We start from the raw sequence: 13,814 nt of genomic DNA on the forward strand, positions 1-13,814 counted from the left end.
TCTCCTCATACGTCATTCCTGCCATCCTAGGTATCAGCCTGGTGAATCTTCGTTGCACCGCCTCCAAGGCAAGTATGTCCTTCCTCAGATAAGGCGACCAAAACTGTGCACAGTACTCCAGGTGTGGTCTCACCAAGGCCCTGTACAACTGCAGCAAGACTTCCTGCACAAAGGAAGGCCCCCATTGTGAGGTCACTGAAGGGGGAAGGCGCTGGACCTCTGTGACCTTAGCGGTCCAGGGACCCGGGCAGTGGGCCCATGGCCAGAGGGGCCTGCAGGCTGTGGGGCCCGTCGCTCCTGGTGCTGCTGGTTCTCGTGGGCCGCGCCGCCGGCTGCCTGATGTGTTCCAGCGCCTTGAAGGAAGCCCTGGAGGACCTCCTGCTTGATTACATCCCCGACCACACCAAGGGCCTCGACAGGAAGCACGCCAACCGCAACATGGAGGATCTCATCGAGAGTTACAACCGATTTCACACATTCGGTATGGAGGTGTCACATGGATCAATCGCCCAAGCTATCCCCTCCCATCGTCTCCAAACTGTGGGCCTCCCACCCCTCAGTCTCCCCTCCCTCAGTCTCCAAACTGTGGGCCTCCCACCCCTCAGTCTCCCCTCCCTCAGTCTCCAAACTGTGGGACTCCCTCCCCTTCCCTCAGTCTCCAAACTGTGGGACTCCCTCCCGTCCCTCAGTCTCCAAACTGTGGGAACTCCCTCCCCTCACTCAGTCTCCAAACTGTGGGACGCCCTCCCCTCCCTCAGTCTCCAAACTGTGGGTCTCCCTCCCCTCCCTCAGTCTCCAAACTGTGGGACTCCCTCCCCTCCCTCAGTCTCCAAACTGTGGGTCTCCCTCCCCTCCCTCAGTCTCCAAACTGTGGGACTCCCTCCCCTCCCATCGTCTCCAAACTGTGGGCCTCCCACCCCTCAGTCTCCCCTCCCTCAGTCTCCAAACTGTGGGACTCCCTCCCCTTCCCTCAGTCTCCAAACTGTGGGACTCCCTCCCGTCCCTCAGTCTCCAAACTGTGGGAACTCCCTCCCCTCCCTCAGTCTCCAAACTGTGGGTCTCCCTCCCCTCCCTCAGTCTCCAAACTGTGGGACTCCCTCCCCTCCCTCAGTCTCCAAACTGTGGGACTCCCTCCCCTCCCTCAGTCTCCAAACTGTGGGACTCCCTCCCCTCCCTCAGTCTCCAAACTCTGGGACTCCCTCCCCTCCCTCAGTCTCCAAACTGTGGGACTCCCTCCCCTCCCTCAGTCTCCAAACTGTGGGACTCCCTCCCCTCCCTCAGTCTCCAAACTGTGGGACTCCCTCCCCTCCCTCCGTCTCCAAACTGTGCGACACCCTCCCCTCCCTCAGTCTCCAAACTGTGGGACTCCCTCCCCTCCCTCAGTCTCCAAACTGTGGGACTCCCTCCCCTCCCTCAGTCTCCAAACTATGGGACTCCCTCCCCTCTCTCAGTCTCCAAACTGTGGGACTCCCTCCCCTCCCTCAGTCTCCAAACTGTGGGACTCCCTCCCCTCCCTCAGTCTCCAAACTGTGGGACTTCCTCCCGTCCCTCCATCTCCAAACTGTGGGACTCCCTCCCCTCCCTCCGTCTCCAAACTGTGGGACTCCCTCCCCTCCCTCAGTCTCCAAACTGTGGGACTCCCTCCCCTCCCTCGATCTCTAAACTGTGGGACTCCCTCCCCTCCCTCAGTCTCCAAACTGTGGGACTCCCTCCCCTCCCTCAGTCTCCAAACTGTGGGACTCCCTCCCCTCCCTCAGTCTTGTTTTCATCTTATTTCTGTCTTGTTCTATTTCAGCACAGCCTGTACTAGACAAGATCACAATTGACCTCAAGAGAGACATCACCAGTATAATTAAACAGAAATTAAAAGGTAAATTATAACAGATACCTGGGAGTGAGTTACAGGCTGGAATCTAATCGAGGGGTTCAGGGGGGTTTATATATAGAATAACAGATACCCGGGAGTGAGTTACAGGCTGGAATCTAATCGAGGGGTTCAGGGGGGTTTATATATAGAATAACAGATACCCGGGAGTGAGTTACAAGCTGGAATCTAATCGAGGGGTTCATGGGGGTTTATATATAGAATAACAGATACCCAGGAGTGAGTTACAGGCTGGAATCTAATCGAGGGGTTCAGGGGGGTTTATATATAGAATAACAGATGCCCGGGAGTGAGTTACAGGCTGGAATCTAATCGAGGGGTTCGGGGGGTTTATATATAGAATAACAGATGCCCGGGAGTGAGTTACAGGCTGGAATCTAATCGAGGGGTTCGGGGGGTTTATATATAGAATAACAGATACCCGGGAGTGAGTTACAGGCTGGAATCTAATCGAGGGTTTCGGTGGGGTTTATATATAGAATAACAGATACCCGGGAGTGAGTTACAGGCTGGAATCTAATCGAGGGGTTCGGTGGGGTTTATATATAGAATAACAGATATCCGGGAGTGAGTTATAGGCTGGAATCTAATCGAGGGGTTCGGGTGGGTTATATATATAGGAATGGATTACAGGCTCTGTGTCGTGGAGTGACAAAGAAGGCTTGGGACTGATTTTGAAGATTATCCTTCTGTTTCTAGATCACATACTGAGTGGTGCCATTTCAAAATTCACAGTGCTCGCACATCTGACTATTCATAAGCACATGACATACTTCAGCAACCACGGTAAGCTCCCTATTTCATTCTGTCCGAAATGTCTGAACAGGAGGAGGCCGATTCAGCCCCTCGAGCCTGTTCACTGCGATCATGGCCTTGGAGAGGGTGCAGAGGAGATTTACCAGATTGGTTCCAGGGGTGAGGGACTTCAGTTACATAGATAGACTGGAGAAGCTGGGATTGTTCTCCTTGGAGCAGAGAAGGTTAAGGGGAGATTGACCAGAATGGTACCAGGGATGAGGGACTTCAGTTACGTAGCGAGACTGGAGAAGCTGTGATTGTTCTCCTTGGAGCAGAGAAGGTTAAGGGGAGATTGACCAGAATGGTACCAGGGATGAGGGACTTCAGTGATGTGGAGAGACTGGAGAAGCTGGGATTGTTCTCCTTAGAGCAGAGAAGGTTAAGGGGGAGATTGACCAGAATGGTACCAGGGATGAGGGACTTCAGTGATGTGGAGAGACTGGAGAAGCTGGGATTGTTCTCCTTAGAGCAGAGAAGGTTAAGGGTGAGGTTGACCAGAATGGTACCAGGGATGAGGGACTTCCGTGATGTGGAGAGGCTGGAGAAGCTGGGATTGTTCTCCTTAGAGCAGAGAAAGTTAAGGGGAGATTGACCAGAATGGGACCAGGGATGAGGGACTTCAGTTACGTGGAGAGACTGGAGAAGCTGGGGTTGTTCTCCTTAGAGCAGAGAAGGTTAAGGGGAGATTGACCAGAATGGTACCAGGCATGAGGGACTTCATTGATAGACAAACTGGATGCAGGGAGTATGTTTCCCCTGGCTGGGGGGGTGTAGAACGAAGGGTCACAGTCTCAGGATACGGGGTAGGACATTTAGGACTGAGTTGAGGAGAAATTTCTTCACCCAGAGAGTGGTGAACTTGTGGAATTCTCTACCACAGAAGGCTGTTGAGGCCAAGTCACTGAATATAGTTAAGAAGGAGATAGATAGATTTCTAGACACAAAAGGCATCAAGGGGTATGGGGAGAGCGGGACTATGGTATTGAGATAGAGGATCAGCCATGATCATATTGAATGGCGGAGCAGACTCGAAGGGCCGAATGGCCTACTCCTGCTCCTATTTTTCTATGTTTCCATGTTACATAGGAACAGGAGGAGGCCCATTCAGCCCCTCGAGCCTGTTACATAGGAACAGGAGGAGGCCCATTCAGCCCCTCGAGCCTGTTACACAGGAACAGGAGGAGGCCCATTCAGCCCCTCGAGCCTGTTGCTCAGGAAGAGGAGGCCCATTCAGCCCCTCGAGCCTGTTACTCAGGAACAGGAGGAGGCCCATTCAGCCCCTCGAGCCTGTTACACAGGAACAGGAGGAGGCCCATTCAGCCCCTCGAGCCTGTTACACAGGAACAGGAGGAGGCCCATTCAGCCCCCTCGAGCCTGTTACACAGGAACAGGAGCAGACCCATTCAGCCCCTCGAGCCTGTTATACAGGAACAGGAGGAGGCCCATTCAGCCCCTCGAGCCTGTTACACAGGAACAGGAGGAGGCCCATTCAGCCCCTCGAGCCTGTTACACAGGAACAGGAGGAGACCCATTCAGCCCCCTCGAGCCTGTTACACAGGAACAGGAGGAGGCCCATTCAGCCCCCTCGAGCCTGTTACACAGGAACAGGAGGAGGCCCATTCAGCCCCTTGAGCCTGTTCCGCCATTCAATGAGACCGTGGGCTGATCTGCGACCTAACTCCATCTACCCACCTTTGCCCCATATCCCTTAATACCTTTGGTTAACAGAAATCTATCAATCTCAGCTTTAAAATTAACAATTGATCCAGCATCGATTGCCGTTTGCGGAAGCGAGTTCCAAACTTCTACCACCCTTTGTGTGTAGAAGTGTTTCCTAACTTCACTCCTGAAGTTAGGGATTTTTAGCTACAACTGTACAGGGTATTGGTGAGACCACACCTGGAGTACTGCGTACAGTTTTGGTCTCCTTATTTAAGGAAGGATATACTTGCATTGGAGGCAGTTCAGAGACGATTCACTCGGTTAATTCCTGAGATGAGGGGGTTGACTTACGAAGAAAGGTTGAGCAGGTTGGGCCTATACTCATTGGAGTTTAGAAGAATGAGAGGTGATCTTATTGAAACATAAGATACTGAGGGGGCACAACAAGGTAGATGCAGAGAGGGTGTTTCCCCTCGTGGGGGAATCTAGAACTAGGGGGCATAGTTTCAGAATAAGGGGGCACACATTGAGAATTGTGTGCAGTTTTGGTCGCCTTATCTGAGGAAGGATGTTCTTGCCATGGAGGGAGTGCGGCGAAGATTCACCAGACTGATACCTGGGATGGCAGGAATGACGTATGAGGAGAGATTGGGTCGATTGGGCTTATACTCGCTGGAGTTTAGAAGAATGAGAGGGGATCTCATTGAAACTTATAAAATTCTAACAGGACTAGGCAGACTAGATGCAGGAAGGATGTTCCCGATGGCGGGGGAGTCCAGAACCAGGGGTCACAGTCTAAGGATAAGGGGTAAGCCATTTAGGACTGAGATGAGGAGGAATTTCTTCACCCAGAGAGTGGTGAACCTGTGGAATTCTCTACCACAGAAGGCAGTTGAGGCCAATTCATTAAATATATTCAAGAAGGAGTTAGATATATTACTTAAGGCTAAAGGGATCAAGGGATATGGGGAGAAGGCAGCGACAGGGTACTGAATTTGGATGATCAGCCATGATCTCATTAAATGGCGGAGCAGGCTCGAGGGGCCGAATGGCCGACTCCTGCTCCTATATTCTATGTTTCTATGATCCAATGTCTACTTGATCTGATCTGCTGGCTTCCATCTCAGCCAAGTGGGTGAAAGAAGGCCGGGGGCACTGACGGAGATAGATGTATATACTCTAGGACTTGAGCCCCGTAATCCAGGCCCACACTCCCTGGTGCCAGTACTGAGGGAGCGCTGCACTGTCGGAGGTAGATGTATATACTCTAGGACTCGAGCCCCATAATCCAGGGCCACACTGCCCGGTGCCAGTACTGAGGGAGCGCTGCACTGTCGGAGGTAGATGTATATACTCTAGGACTCGAGCCCCATAATCCAGGCCCACACTCCCCGGTGCCAGTATTGAGGGAGCGCTGCACTGTCAGAGGTAGATGTATATACTCTAGGACTTGAGCCCCGTAATCCAGGCCCACACTCCCTGGTGCCAGTACTGAGGGAGCGCTGCACTGTCGGAGGTAGATGTATATACTCTAGGACTCGAGCTCCATAATCCAGGGCCACACTGCCCGGTGCCAGTACTGAGGGAGCGCTGCACTGTCGGAGGTAGATGTATATACTCTAGGACTCGAGCCCCATAATCCAGGCCCACACTCCCTGGTGCCAGTACTGAGGGAGCGCTGCACTGTCGGAGGTAGATGTATATACTCTAGGACTCGAGCCCCATAATCCAGGGCCACACTGCCCGGTGCCAGTACTGAGGGAGCGCTGCACTGTCGGAGGTAGATGTATATACTCTAGGACTCGAGCCCCGTAATCCAGGCCCACACTCCCCGGTGCCAGTACTGAGGGAGCGCTGCACTGTCGGAGGTAGATGTATATACTCTAGGACTCGAGCCCCATAATCCAGGGCCACACTGCCCGGTGCCAGTACTGAGGGAGCGCTGCACTGTCAGAGGTCGATGTATATACTCTAGGACTCGAGCTCCATAATCCAGGCCCACACTCCCCGGTGCCAGTACTGAGGGAGCGCTGCACTGTCAGAGGTAGATGTATATACTCTAGGAGTCGAGCCCCATAATCCAGGCCCACATTCCCCGGTGCCAGTATTGAGGGAGTGCTGCACTGTCGGAGGTAGATGTATATACTCTAGGACTCGAGCCCCATAATCCAGGCCCACACTCCCCGGTGCCAGTACTGAGGGAGCGCTGCACTGTCGGAGGTAGATGTATATACTCCAGGACTCGAGCCCCATAATCCAGGCCCACACTCCCCGCTGCCAGTACTGAGGGAGCGCTGCACTGTCGGAGGTAGATGTATATACTCCAGGACTCGAGCCCCATAATCCAGGCCCACTCTCCCCGGTGCCAGTACTGAGGGAGCGTTGCACTGTCGGAGGTGCTATTGGAATAAGAGCAGGGGGGAGTTCTCCCCGGTGTCCTGGGCCCAATATCTATCCCACAACAACATCACTAAAACAGACGATCCGGTCATTATCACATTGCTGTTTGTGGGAGCTTGCTGTGCGCAAATTGGCTGCTGCGTTTCCCACATTACAACAGTGACCACACTTCAAAAAGTACTTCATCAGCTGTGAAGAGTTTTGGGACATCCTCAGGTTGTGAAAGGCGCGGGAGAAATATAAATTCCTTTATTTACTAATTACTTTGCTTTCTCTTACAGTTGAATGCAGTAACTTGTGTGGTAAGTTTGTTCTGCCAGTGTCTTAAGCTAAGATTAAAGGCCCACAACACACCCCTAGGTGTTGACACTACTCTTTAGGAAGGCTGTCGGGGCCTTGGAGAGGGTGCAGAGGAGATTGACTAGAATGGTACCGGGGATGAGGGACTTCAGTTACATGGAGAGACTGGAGAAGCTGGGGTTGTTCTCCTTGGAGCAGAGAAGGTTAAGGGGAGATTGACCAGAATGGGACCAGAGATGAGGGACTTAAGTGATGTGGAGAGACTGGAGAAGCTGGGGTTGTTCTCCTTAGAGCAGAGAAGGTTAAGGGGAGATTGACCAGAATGGTACCAGGGATGAGGGACTTCAGTGATGTGGAGAGACTGGAGAAGCTGGGGTTGTTCTCCTTAGAGCAGAGAAGGTTAAGGGGAGATTGACCAGAATGGTACCAGAGATGAGGGACTTCAGTGATGTGGAGAGATGATTGAAAGATTTAATAGGGTAGATAGAGATAAACTATTTCCTCTGGTGGGGGGAGTCCAGAACAAAGGGGGCAGAACCTTAAAATTAGAGCCAGACCATTCAGGGGTGATGTCAGGAAGCACTTCTTCACACAAAGGGTGGTGGAAATCTGGAACTCTCTCCCCCAAAAAGCTGTTGAGGCTGCGGGTCAATCGGAAATTTCAAGACTGATATTGATAGATTTTTTTGGAGTAAGGCAATTAAGGGTTACGGAAACAGGGCGGGTAGATGGAGTTAAGGTACAGATCAGCCGTGATCTCATTGAATGGCGGAACAGGCTCAAGGTGACTGCGGTTCCTATGGACCAGGTTTAAATAATGGGATGGGACAGAGTCAATGGAAACAGACTAGTAACAGTGCTCAACCAATGCCTCGATTTTACAATTCTCATCATTGTTTTCAAATCGCTCCATGGCCCCTCGCCCCCTCCCTATCTCTGTAACCTCCTCCAGCCCCTACAATTCTCATCCTCCTGTTCAAAACCCTCCATGCCCCTCGCCCCCTCCCTATCTCTGTAACCTCCTCCAGCCCCTACAATTCTCATCCTCCTGTTCAAATCTCTCCATGGCCCTCGCCCCCTCCCAATCTCTGTAACTTCCTCCAGCCCTACAATTTTCATGCTCCTGTTCAAATCCCTCCATGGCCCTCGCCCCCTCCCTATCTCTGTAACCTCCTCCAGCCCTACAATTCTCATCCTCCTGTTCAAATCCCTCCATGGCCCTTGCCCCCCCTCCCTATCTCTGTAACCTCCTCCAGCCCTACAATTCTCATCATACTGTTCAAAACCCTCCATGCCCCTCGCCCCCTCCCTATCTCTGTAACCTCCTCCAGTCCTACAATTCTCATCCTCCTGTTCAAATCCCTCCATGGTGCTCGCCCCCTCCCTATCTCTGTAACCTCCTCCAGCCCAAAACTTCTCGCCATCCTGTTCAAATCCCTCCATGGCGTTCGCCCCCCTCTCTATCTCTGTAACCTCCTCCAGCCCATACAATTCGCATCCTCCTGTTCAAATCCCTCCATGGCCCCTCGCCCCCTCCCTATCTCTGTAACCTCCTCCAGCCCCTACAATTCTCATCCTCCTGTTCAAATCCCTCCATGGCCCTCACCCCCTCACCCCCTCCCTATCTCTGGAACCTCCTCCAGCCCTACAATTCTCATCCTCCTGTTCAAATCCCTCCATGGCCCTCGCCCCCTCTCTATCTCTGTAACCTTCTCCAGCCCGACAATCCTCATCCTCCTCTTCAAATCCCTCCATGGCCCTCGCCCCCCTCTCTATCTCTGCAACCACCTCCAGCCCTACAATTCTCATCCTCCTGTTCAAATCCCTCCCTGGCCCTCGCCCCCTCCCTATCTCTGTAACCTCCTCCAGCCCCTACAATTCTCATCCTCCTGGTCAAATCCCTCCATGGCCCTCGCCCCCTCCTTATCTCTGTAATCTCCGCCAGTCCTACAATTCTCATCCTCCTGTTCAAATCCATCCATGGCCCCTCGCCCCTCCCTATCTCTGTAATCTCCTCCAGCCCCTGCAATTCTCATCCTCCTGTTCGAATCCCTCCATGGCCCCTCACCCCCTCCCTATCTCTGTAACCTCCTCCAGCCCTACAATTCTCATCCTCCTGTTCGAATCCCTCCATGGCCCTCGCTCCCTCCTTATCTCTGTAACCCCCTCCAGCCCCTACAATTCTCATCCTCCTGTTGAAATCCCTCCATGGCCCTCGCCCGTCCATATCTCTGTTACCTCCTCTAGCCCTACAATTACCATCCTCCTGTTCAAATCCCTCCATGGCCCTTGCCCCCACTCCCTATCTCTGTAACCTCCTCCAGACCCTACAATTCTCATCCTCCTGTTCAAATCCCTCCATCGCCCCCTTGCCATCTCTGTAACCTCTTCCAGCCCCTACAATTCTCATCCTCCTGTTCAAAGTGATGGAAGGTGTCGTCGACAGTGCTATCAAGCGGCACTTACTCAGCAATAACCTGCTAACTGATGCCCAGTTTGGGTTCCGCCAGGGCTACTCAGCTCCTGACCTCATTGCAGCCTTGGTCCAAACATGGACAAAAGAGCTGAACTCAAGAGGTGAGGTGAGATTGACTGCCCTTGACATCATGGCAGCATTTGATCGAGTGTGGCATCAAGGAGCCCTAGCAAAACTGAAGTCAATGGGAATCAAGGGGAAAATTCGCCATTGGTTGAAATCATACCTAGCACAAAGGAAGTTGGCTGTGGTTGTTGGAGGTCATTCATCTCAATCACACGACATCACTGCAGGAGTTCCTCAGGGCAGTGTCCTAGGCCCAACCATCTTCAGCTGTTTCATCAATGACCTTCCCTCCATCATAAGGTCAGAAGTGGGGATGTTCGCTGATGATTGCACACTGTTCAGCACCATTCGAGACTCGTCAGATACTGACGCAGTCCGTGTCCATATGCAGCAAGACCTGGACAACATTCAGACTTGGGCTGACAAGTGGCAAGTAACATTCGCACCACACAAGTGCCAGGCAATGACCATCTCCAACAAGCGAGACTCTAACCATCTCCCCTTGACATTCAATGGCATTACCATCGCTGAATCCCCCACTATCAACATCCTGGGGGTTACCATTGATCAGAAACTGAACAGGACCAGCCATATAAATACTGTGGCTACAAGAGCAGGCCAGAGGCTGGGAATTCTGCGGCGAGTGTCTCACCTCCTGACTCCCCAAAGCCTTTCCACCATCTACAAGGCACAAGTCAGGAGTGTGATGGAATACTCTCCACTTGCCTGGATGAGTGCAGCTCCAACAACACAAGAAGCTCGACACCATTCAGGATAAAGCAGCCCGTTTGATTGGCACCCCATCCACCACCTTAAACATTCACTCCCTCCACCACCGGCGCACCGTGGCTGCAGTGTGTACCATCTACAAGATGCACTGCAGCAACTCGCCAAAGCTCCTTCAACAGCACCTTCCAAACCTGCGACCTCTACCACTTAGAAGGACAAGGGCAGCAGACGCATGGGAACATCACCACCTACAAGTTCCCCTCCAAGCCACACACCATCCTGACTTGGACCTGTATCGCTGTTCCTTCACTGTCGCTGGGCCAAAATCCTGGAACTCCCTCCCTAACAGCATTGTGGGTGTACCTACACCATATGGACTGCAGCGGTTCAAGAAGGCGGCTCACCACCATCTTCTCAAGGGCAATTAGGGATGGGCACTAAATGCAGGCCTAGCCAGCGACGCCCACATCCCATCAATGAATAATTTTTTTTTTTTTTTTAATTCCCTCAATGACCCTTGCCTCCTCCCTCTCTGTAACCTCCTCCAGCTCTACAATTCTTATCCTCCTGTTCAATTACCCCCATGGCCCTCGCCCCCTCCCTATCTCTGTAACCTCCTCCAGCCCCTACAATTCTCATCCTCCTGTTCAAATCCCTCCATGGCGCCTCGCCCCCCTCCCTATCTCTGTAACCTCCTCCAGCCTCTACAATTCTCATCCTCCTGTTCAAATCCCTCCATGGCCCCTCGCCCCCCTCCCTATCTCTGTAACCTCCTCCAGCCCTACAATTCTCATCCTCCTGTTCAAATCCCTCCATGGCCCTCGCCCCCCCTCCCTATCTCTGTAACCTCCTCCAGCCCTACAATTCTCATCCTCCTGTTCAAATCCCTCCATGGCCCCTCGCCCCCTCCCTATCTCTGTAACCTCCTCCAGTCCTACAATTCTCATCCTCCTGTTCAAATCCCTCCATGGCCCTCGCCCCCTCCCTATCTCTGTAACCTCCTCCAGCCCTACAATTCTCATCCTCCTGTTCAAATCCCTCCATGGCCCCTCGCCCCCCTCCCTATCTCTGTAACCTCCTCCAGCCCTACAATTCTCATCCTCCTGTTCAAATCCCTCCATGGCCCTCGCCCCCTCCCTATCTCTGTAACCTCCTCCAGCCCCTACAACCCTCCGAGATCTCTGCGCTCCTCCAATTCTGGCCTCTTGCGCATCCCCGATTTCCATCGCTCCACCATTGGCGGCCGTGCCTTCAGCTGCCTGGGGCCCTGAGCTCTGGAATTCCCGCCCTAAACCTCTCCGCCTCTCTCTCCTCCTTTAAGACGCTCCTTAAAACCGACCTCTTTGACCAAGTTTTGGTCACCTGTCCTAATATCTCCTTATGTGGCTCGGTGTCAAATTGTGTTTGATAATCGCTCCTGTGAAGCGCCTTGGGACATTTTACTACGTTAAAGGCACGGTATGAACGTGTTGTTCTTGAGGGGTCTCGAAGGCAAGGGCATTAGACATGAGATTAAATGTCAGACCTCTAGGACAGCGTGCAGGAGAAAGCCTTGTACAGAGAGAGGCTTGTGAGGCCGTGGAATTCACAATGGATGTAGAGACCACGTCAACACTTAAGAAGAGTTTAGGGAGGTTGGTTGAAGGAAATGGAGGGTGCGGAGGAGATTCACCAGGATGTTACCTGGGCTGGAGCGCTTCAGCTATGAAGAGAGACTGGACAGGCTGGGGTTGTTTTCCTTAGAGCAGAGAAGGCTGAGGGCGGGGACCTGATTGAGGTGTACAGAATGATGAGGGCCATAGATAGGGTAGATAGAAAGGAACTTTTCCCCTTAGTAAATAGCGAGGAGGGAAGCCTCAGGCTACAGGACGATATAGACGGGTTGGTTAGATGGGCAGAACAGTGGCAAATGGAATTTAACCCTGAAAAATGTGAGTTGATGCATTTTGAGAGGACTAACAAGGCAAGGGAATCCACAATGAATGGTAGGACCCTAGGAAGGACAGAGGATCAGAGGGACCTTGGTGTGCATGTACATAGATCCCTGAAGGCAGCAGGACAGGTAGATAAGGTGGTTAAAAAGGCATATGGGATACTTGCCTTCATTAGCCGAGGCATAGAATATAAGAGCAGGGAGGTTATGATGGAGCTGTACAAAACGCTAGTTAGGCCACAGCTGGAATACTGTGTGCAGTTCTGGTCGCCACACTATAGGAAGGATGTGATTGCATTGGAGAGGGTGCAGAGGAGATTCACCAGGATGTTACCTGGGCTGGAGCGCTTCAGCTATGAGGAGAGACTGGACAGGCTGGGGTTGTTTTCCTTAGAGCAGAGAAGGCTGAGGGGGGGACCTGATTGAAGTGTACAATGTTATGAGGGGCATAGATAGGGTAGATAGAAAGGAACTTTTCCCCTTAGTAGATGGGTCAATAACAAGGGGGCATAGTTTCAGGAGGTTTAGAGGGGATTTGAGGAAAAACTTTTTCACCCAGAGGGTGGTTGGAATGTGGAACTCACTGCCTGAAAGGGTGGTAGAGGCAGGAAGCCTCACAGCATTCAAGAAGCATTTAGATGAACACTTGAAACGTCATAGCATACAAGGCTACGGACCAAGTGCTGGAAAATGGGATTAGAATAGACAGGGCTTGATGGCCGGCGCGGACACGATGGGCCGAAGGGCCTCTTTCTGTGCGGTATAACTCTATGACTATGACTCTATGAGGGAGGCCGGAAGATCAAGCTATCTGGGAACAGGCCAGGCACATGGGATTAGGACCACTGCTTAGTTCGGGGGATAGGTACCAAGACGGACTGGGTAGGGCCGAATGGCCTTGTTTCCATCGCTGACTCCCTGTGTGCTTCTGTGCGAGAACATGAAACCTTTCGCCCTTGATGGACAGGTCCAGGGGCAGGTCATGTAGTCATCGACAACATCGCATTGTCAACTGTAGGCACTTTGCAATAAGGAGAGCAATGAGCTGGTGGAAATCAACCAATGAGGACGAGACGGGGAGTGGAGAGACTGGGATGGGGAGAGAGGGGGAGGGCAATAGAGACTGGATTTATTTTTATTCGTTCACGGGATGGGGGCGTCGCTGGCAAGGCCGACATTTATCGCCCATCCATAATTGCCCTTGAGAAGGTGGTGGTGAGCCGCCTTCTTACATAGAAACATAGGAGATAGGAGCAGGAGTAGACCATTCGGCCCCTCGAGCCCGCTCCGCCATTCAATGCGATCATGGCTGATCATCCAAATTCAGTACCCTGTCCCTGCTTTCTCCCCATACCCCTTGATCCCTTTAGCCTTAAGAAATATATCTAACTCCTTCTTGAATATATTTAATGAATTGGCCTCAAATGCCTTCTGTGGTAGAGAATTCCACAGGTTCAACACTCTCTGGGTGAAGAAATTCCTCCTCATCTCAGTCCTAAATGGCTTACTGTGACGGGGGTGGGGAGCCACGGGGCCGTGCTGTCCGGGCGAGGTAGGTTCTGGAC

At 52.4% G+C, this 13,814-nt stretch overlaps 1 protein-coding gene across 1 annotated transcript in view; it reads left to right on the top strand.

Moving 5' to 3' along the window:
• Nucleotides 1–258: 258 nt before the first annotated feature.
• izumo1 (izumo sperm-egg fusion 1) overlaps nt 259–13,814 on the top strand; it is a 37,025-nt gene continuing 23,469 nt past the window's right edge. Inside the window, exons 1-4 of the mRNA XM_085979350.1 lie at nt 259–481; nt 1,796–1,870; nt 2,585–2,671; nt 7,027–7,047. Of these exons, the coding sequence (XP_085835476.1) occupies nt 259–481; nt 1,796–1,870; nt 2,585–2,671; nt 7,027–7,047 (406 nt within the window). The remainder of the gene's footprint in view (nt 482–1,795; nt 1,871–2,584; nt 2,672–7,026; nt 7,048–13,814) is intronic.

The sequence above is a fragment of the Somniosus microcephalus genome, unplaced genomic scaffold (genome assembly GCF_052327205.1).
Source record: "Somniosus microcephalus isolate GS21.2 unplaced genomic scaffold, FLI_Smic_1.0 unresolved_chr9, whole genome shotgun sequence".
NCBI classification, from domain to species: domain Eukaryota; kingdom Metazoa; phylum Chordata; class Chondrichthyes; order Squaliformes; family Somniosidae; genus Somniosus; species Somniosus microcephalus.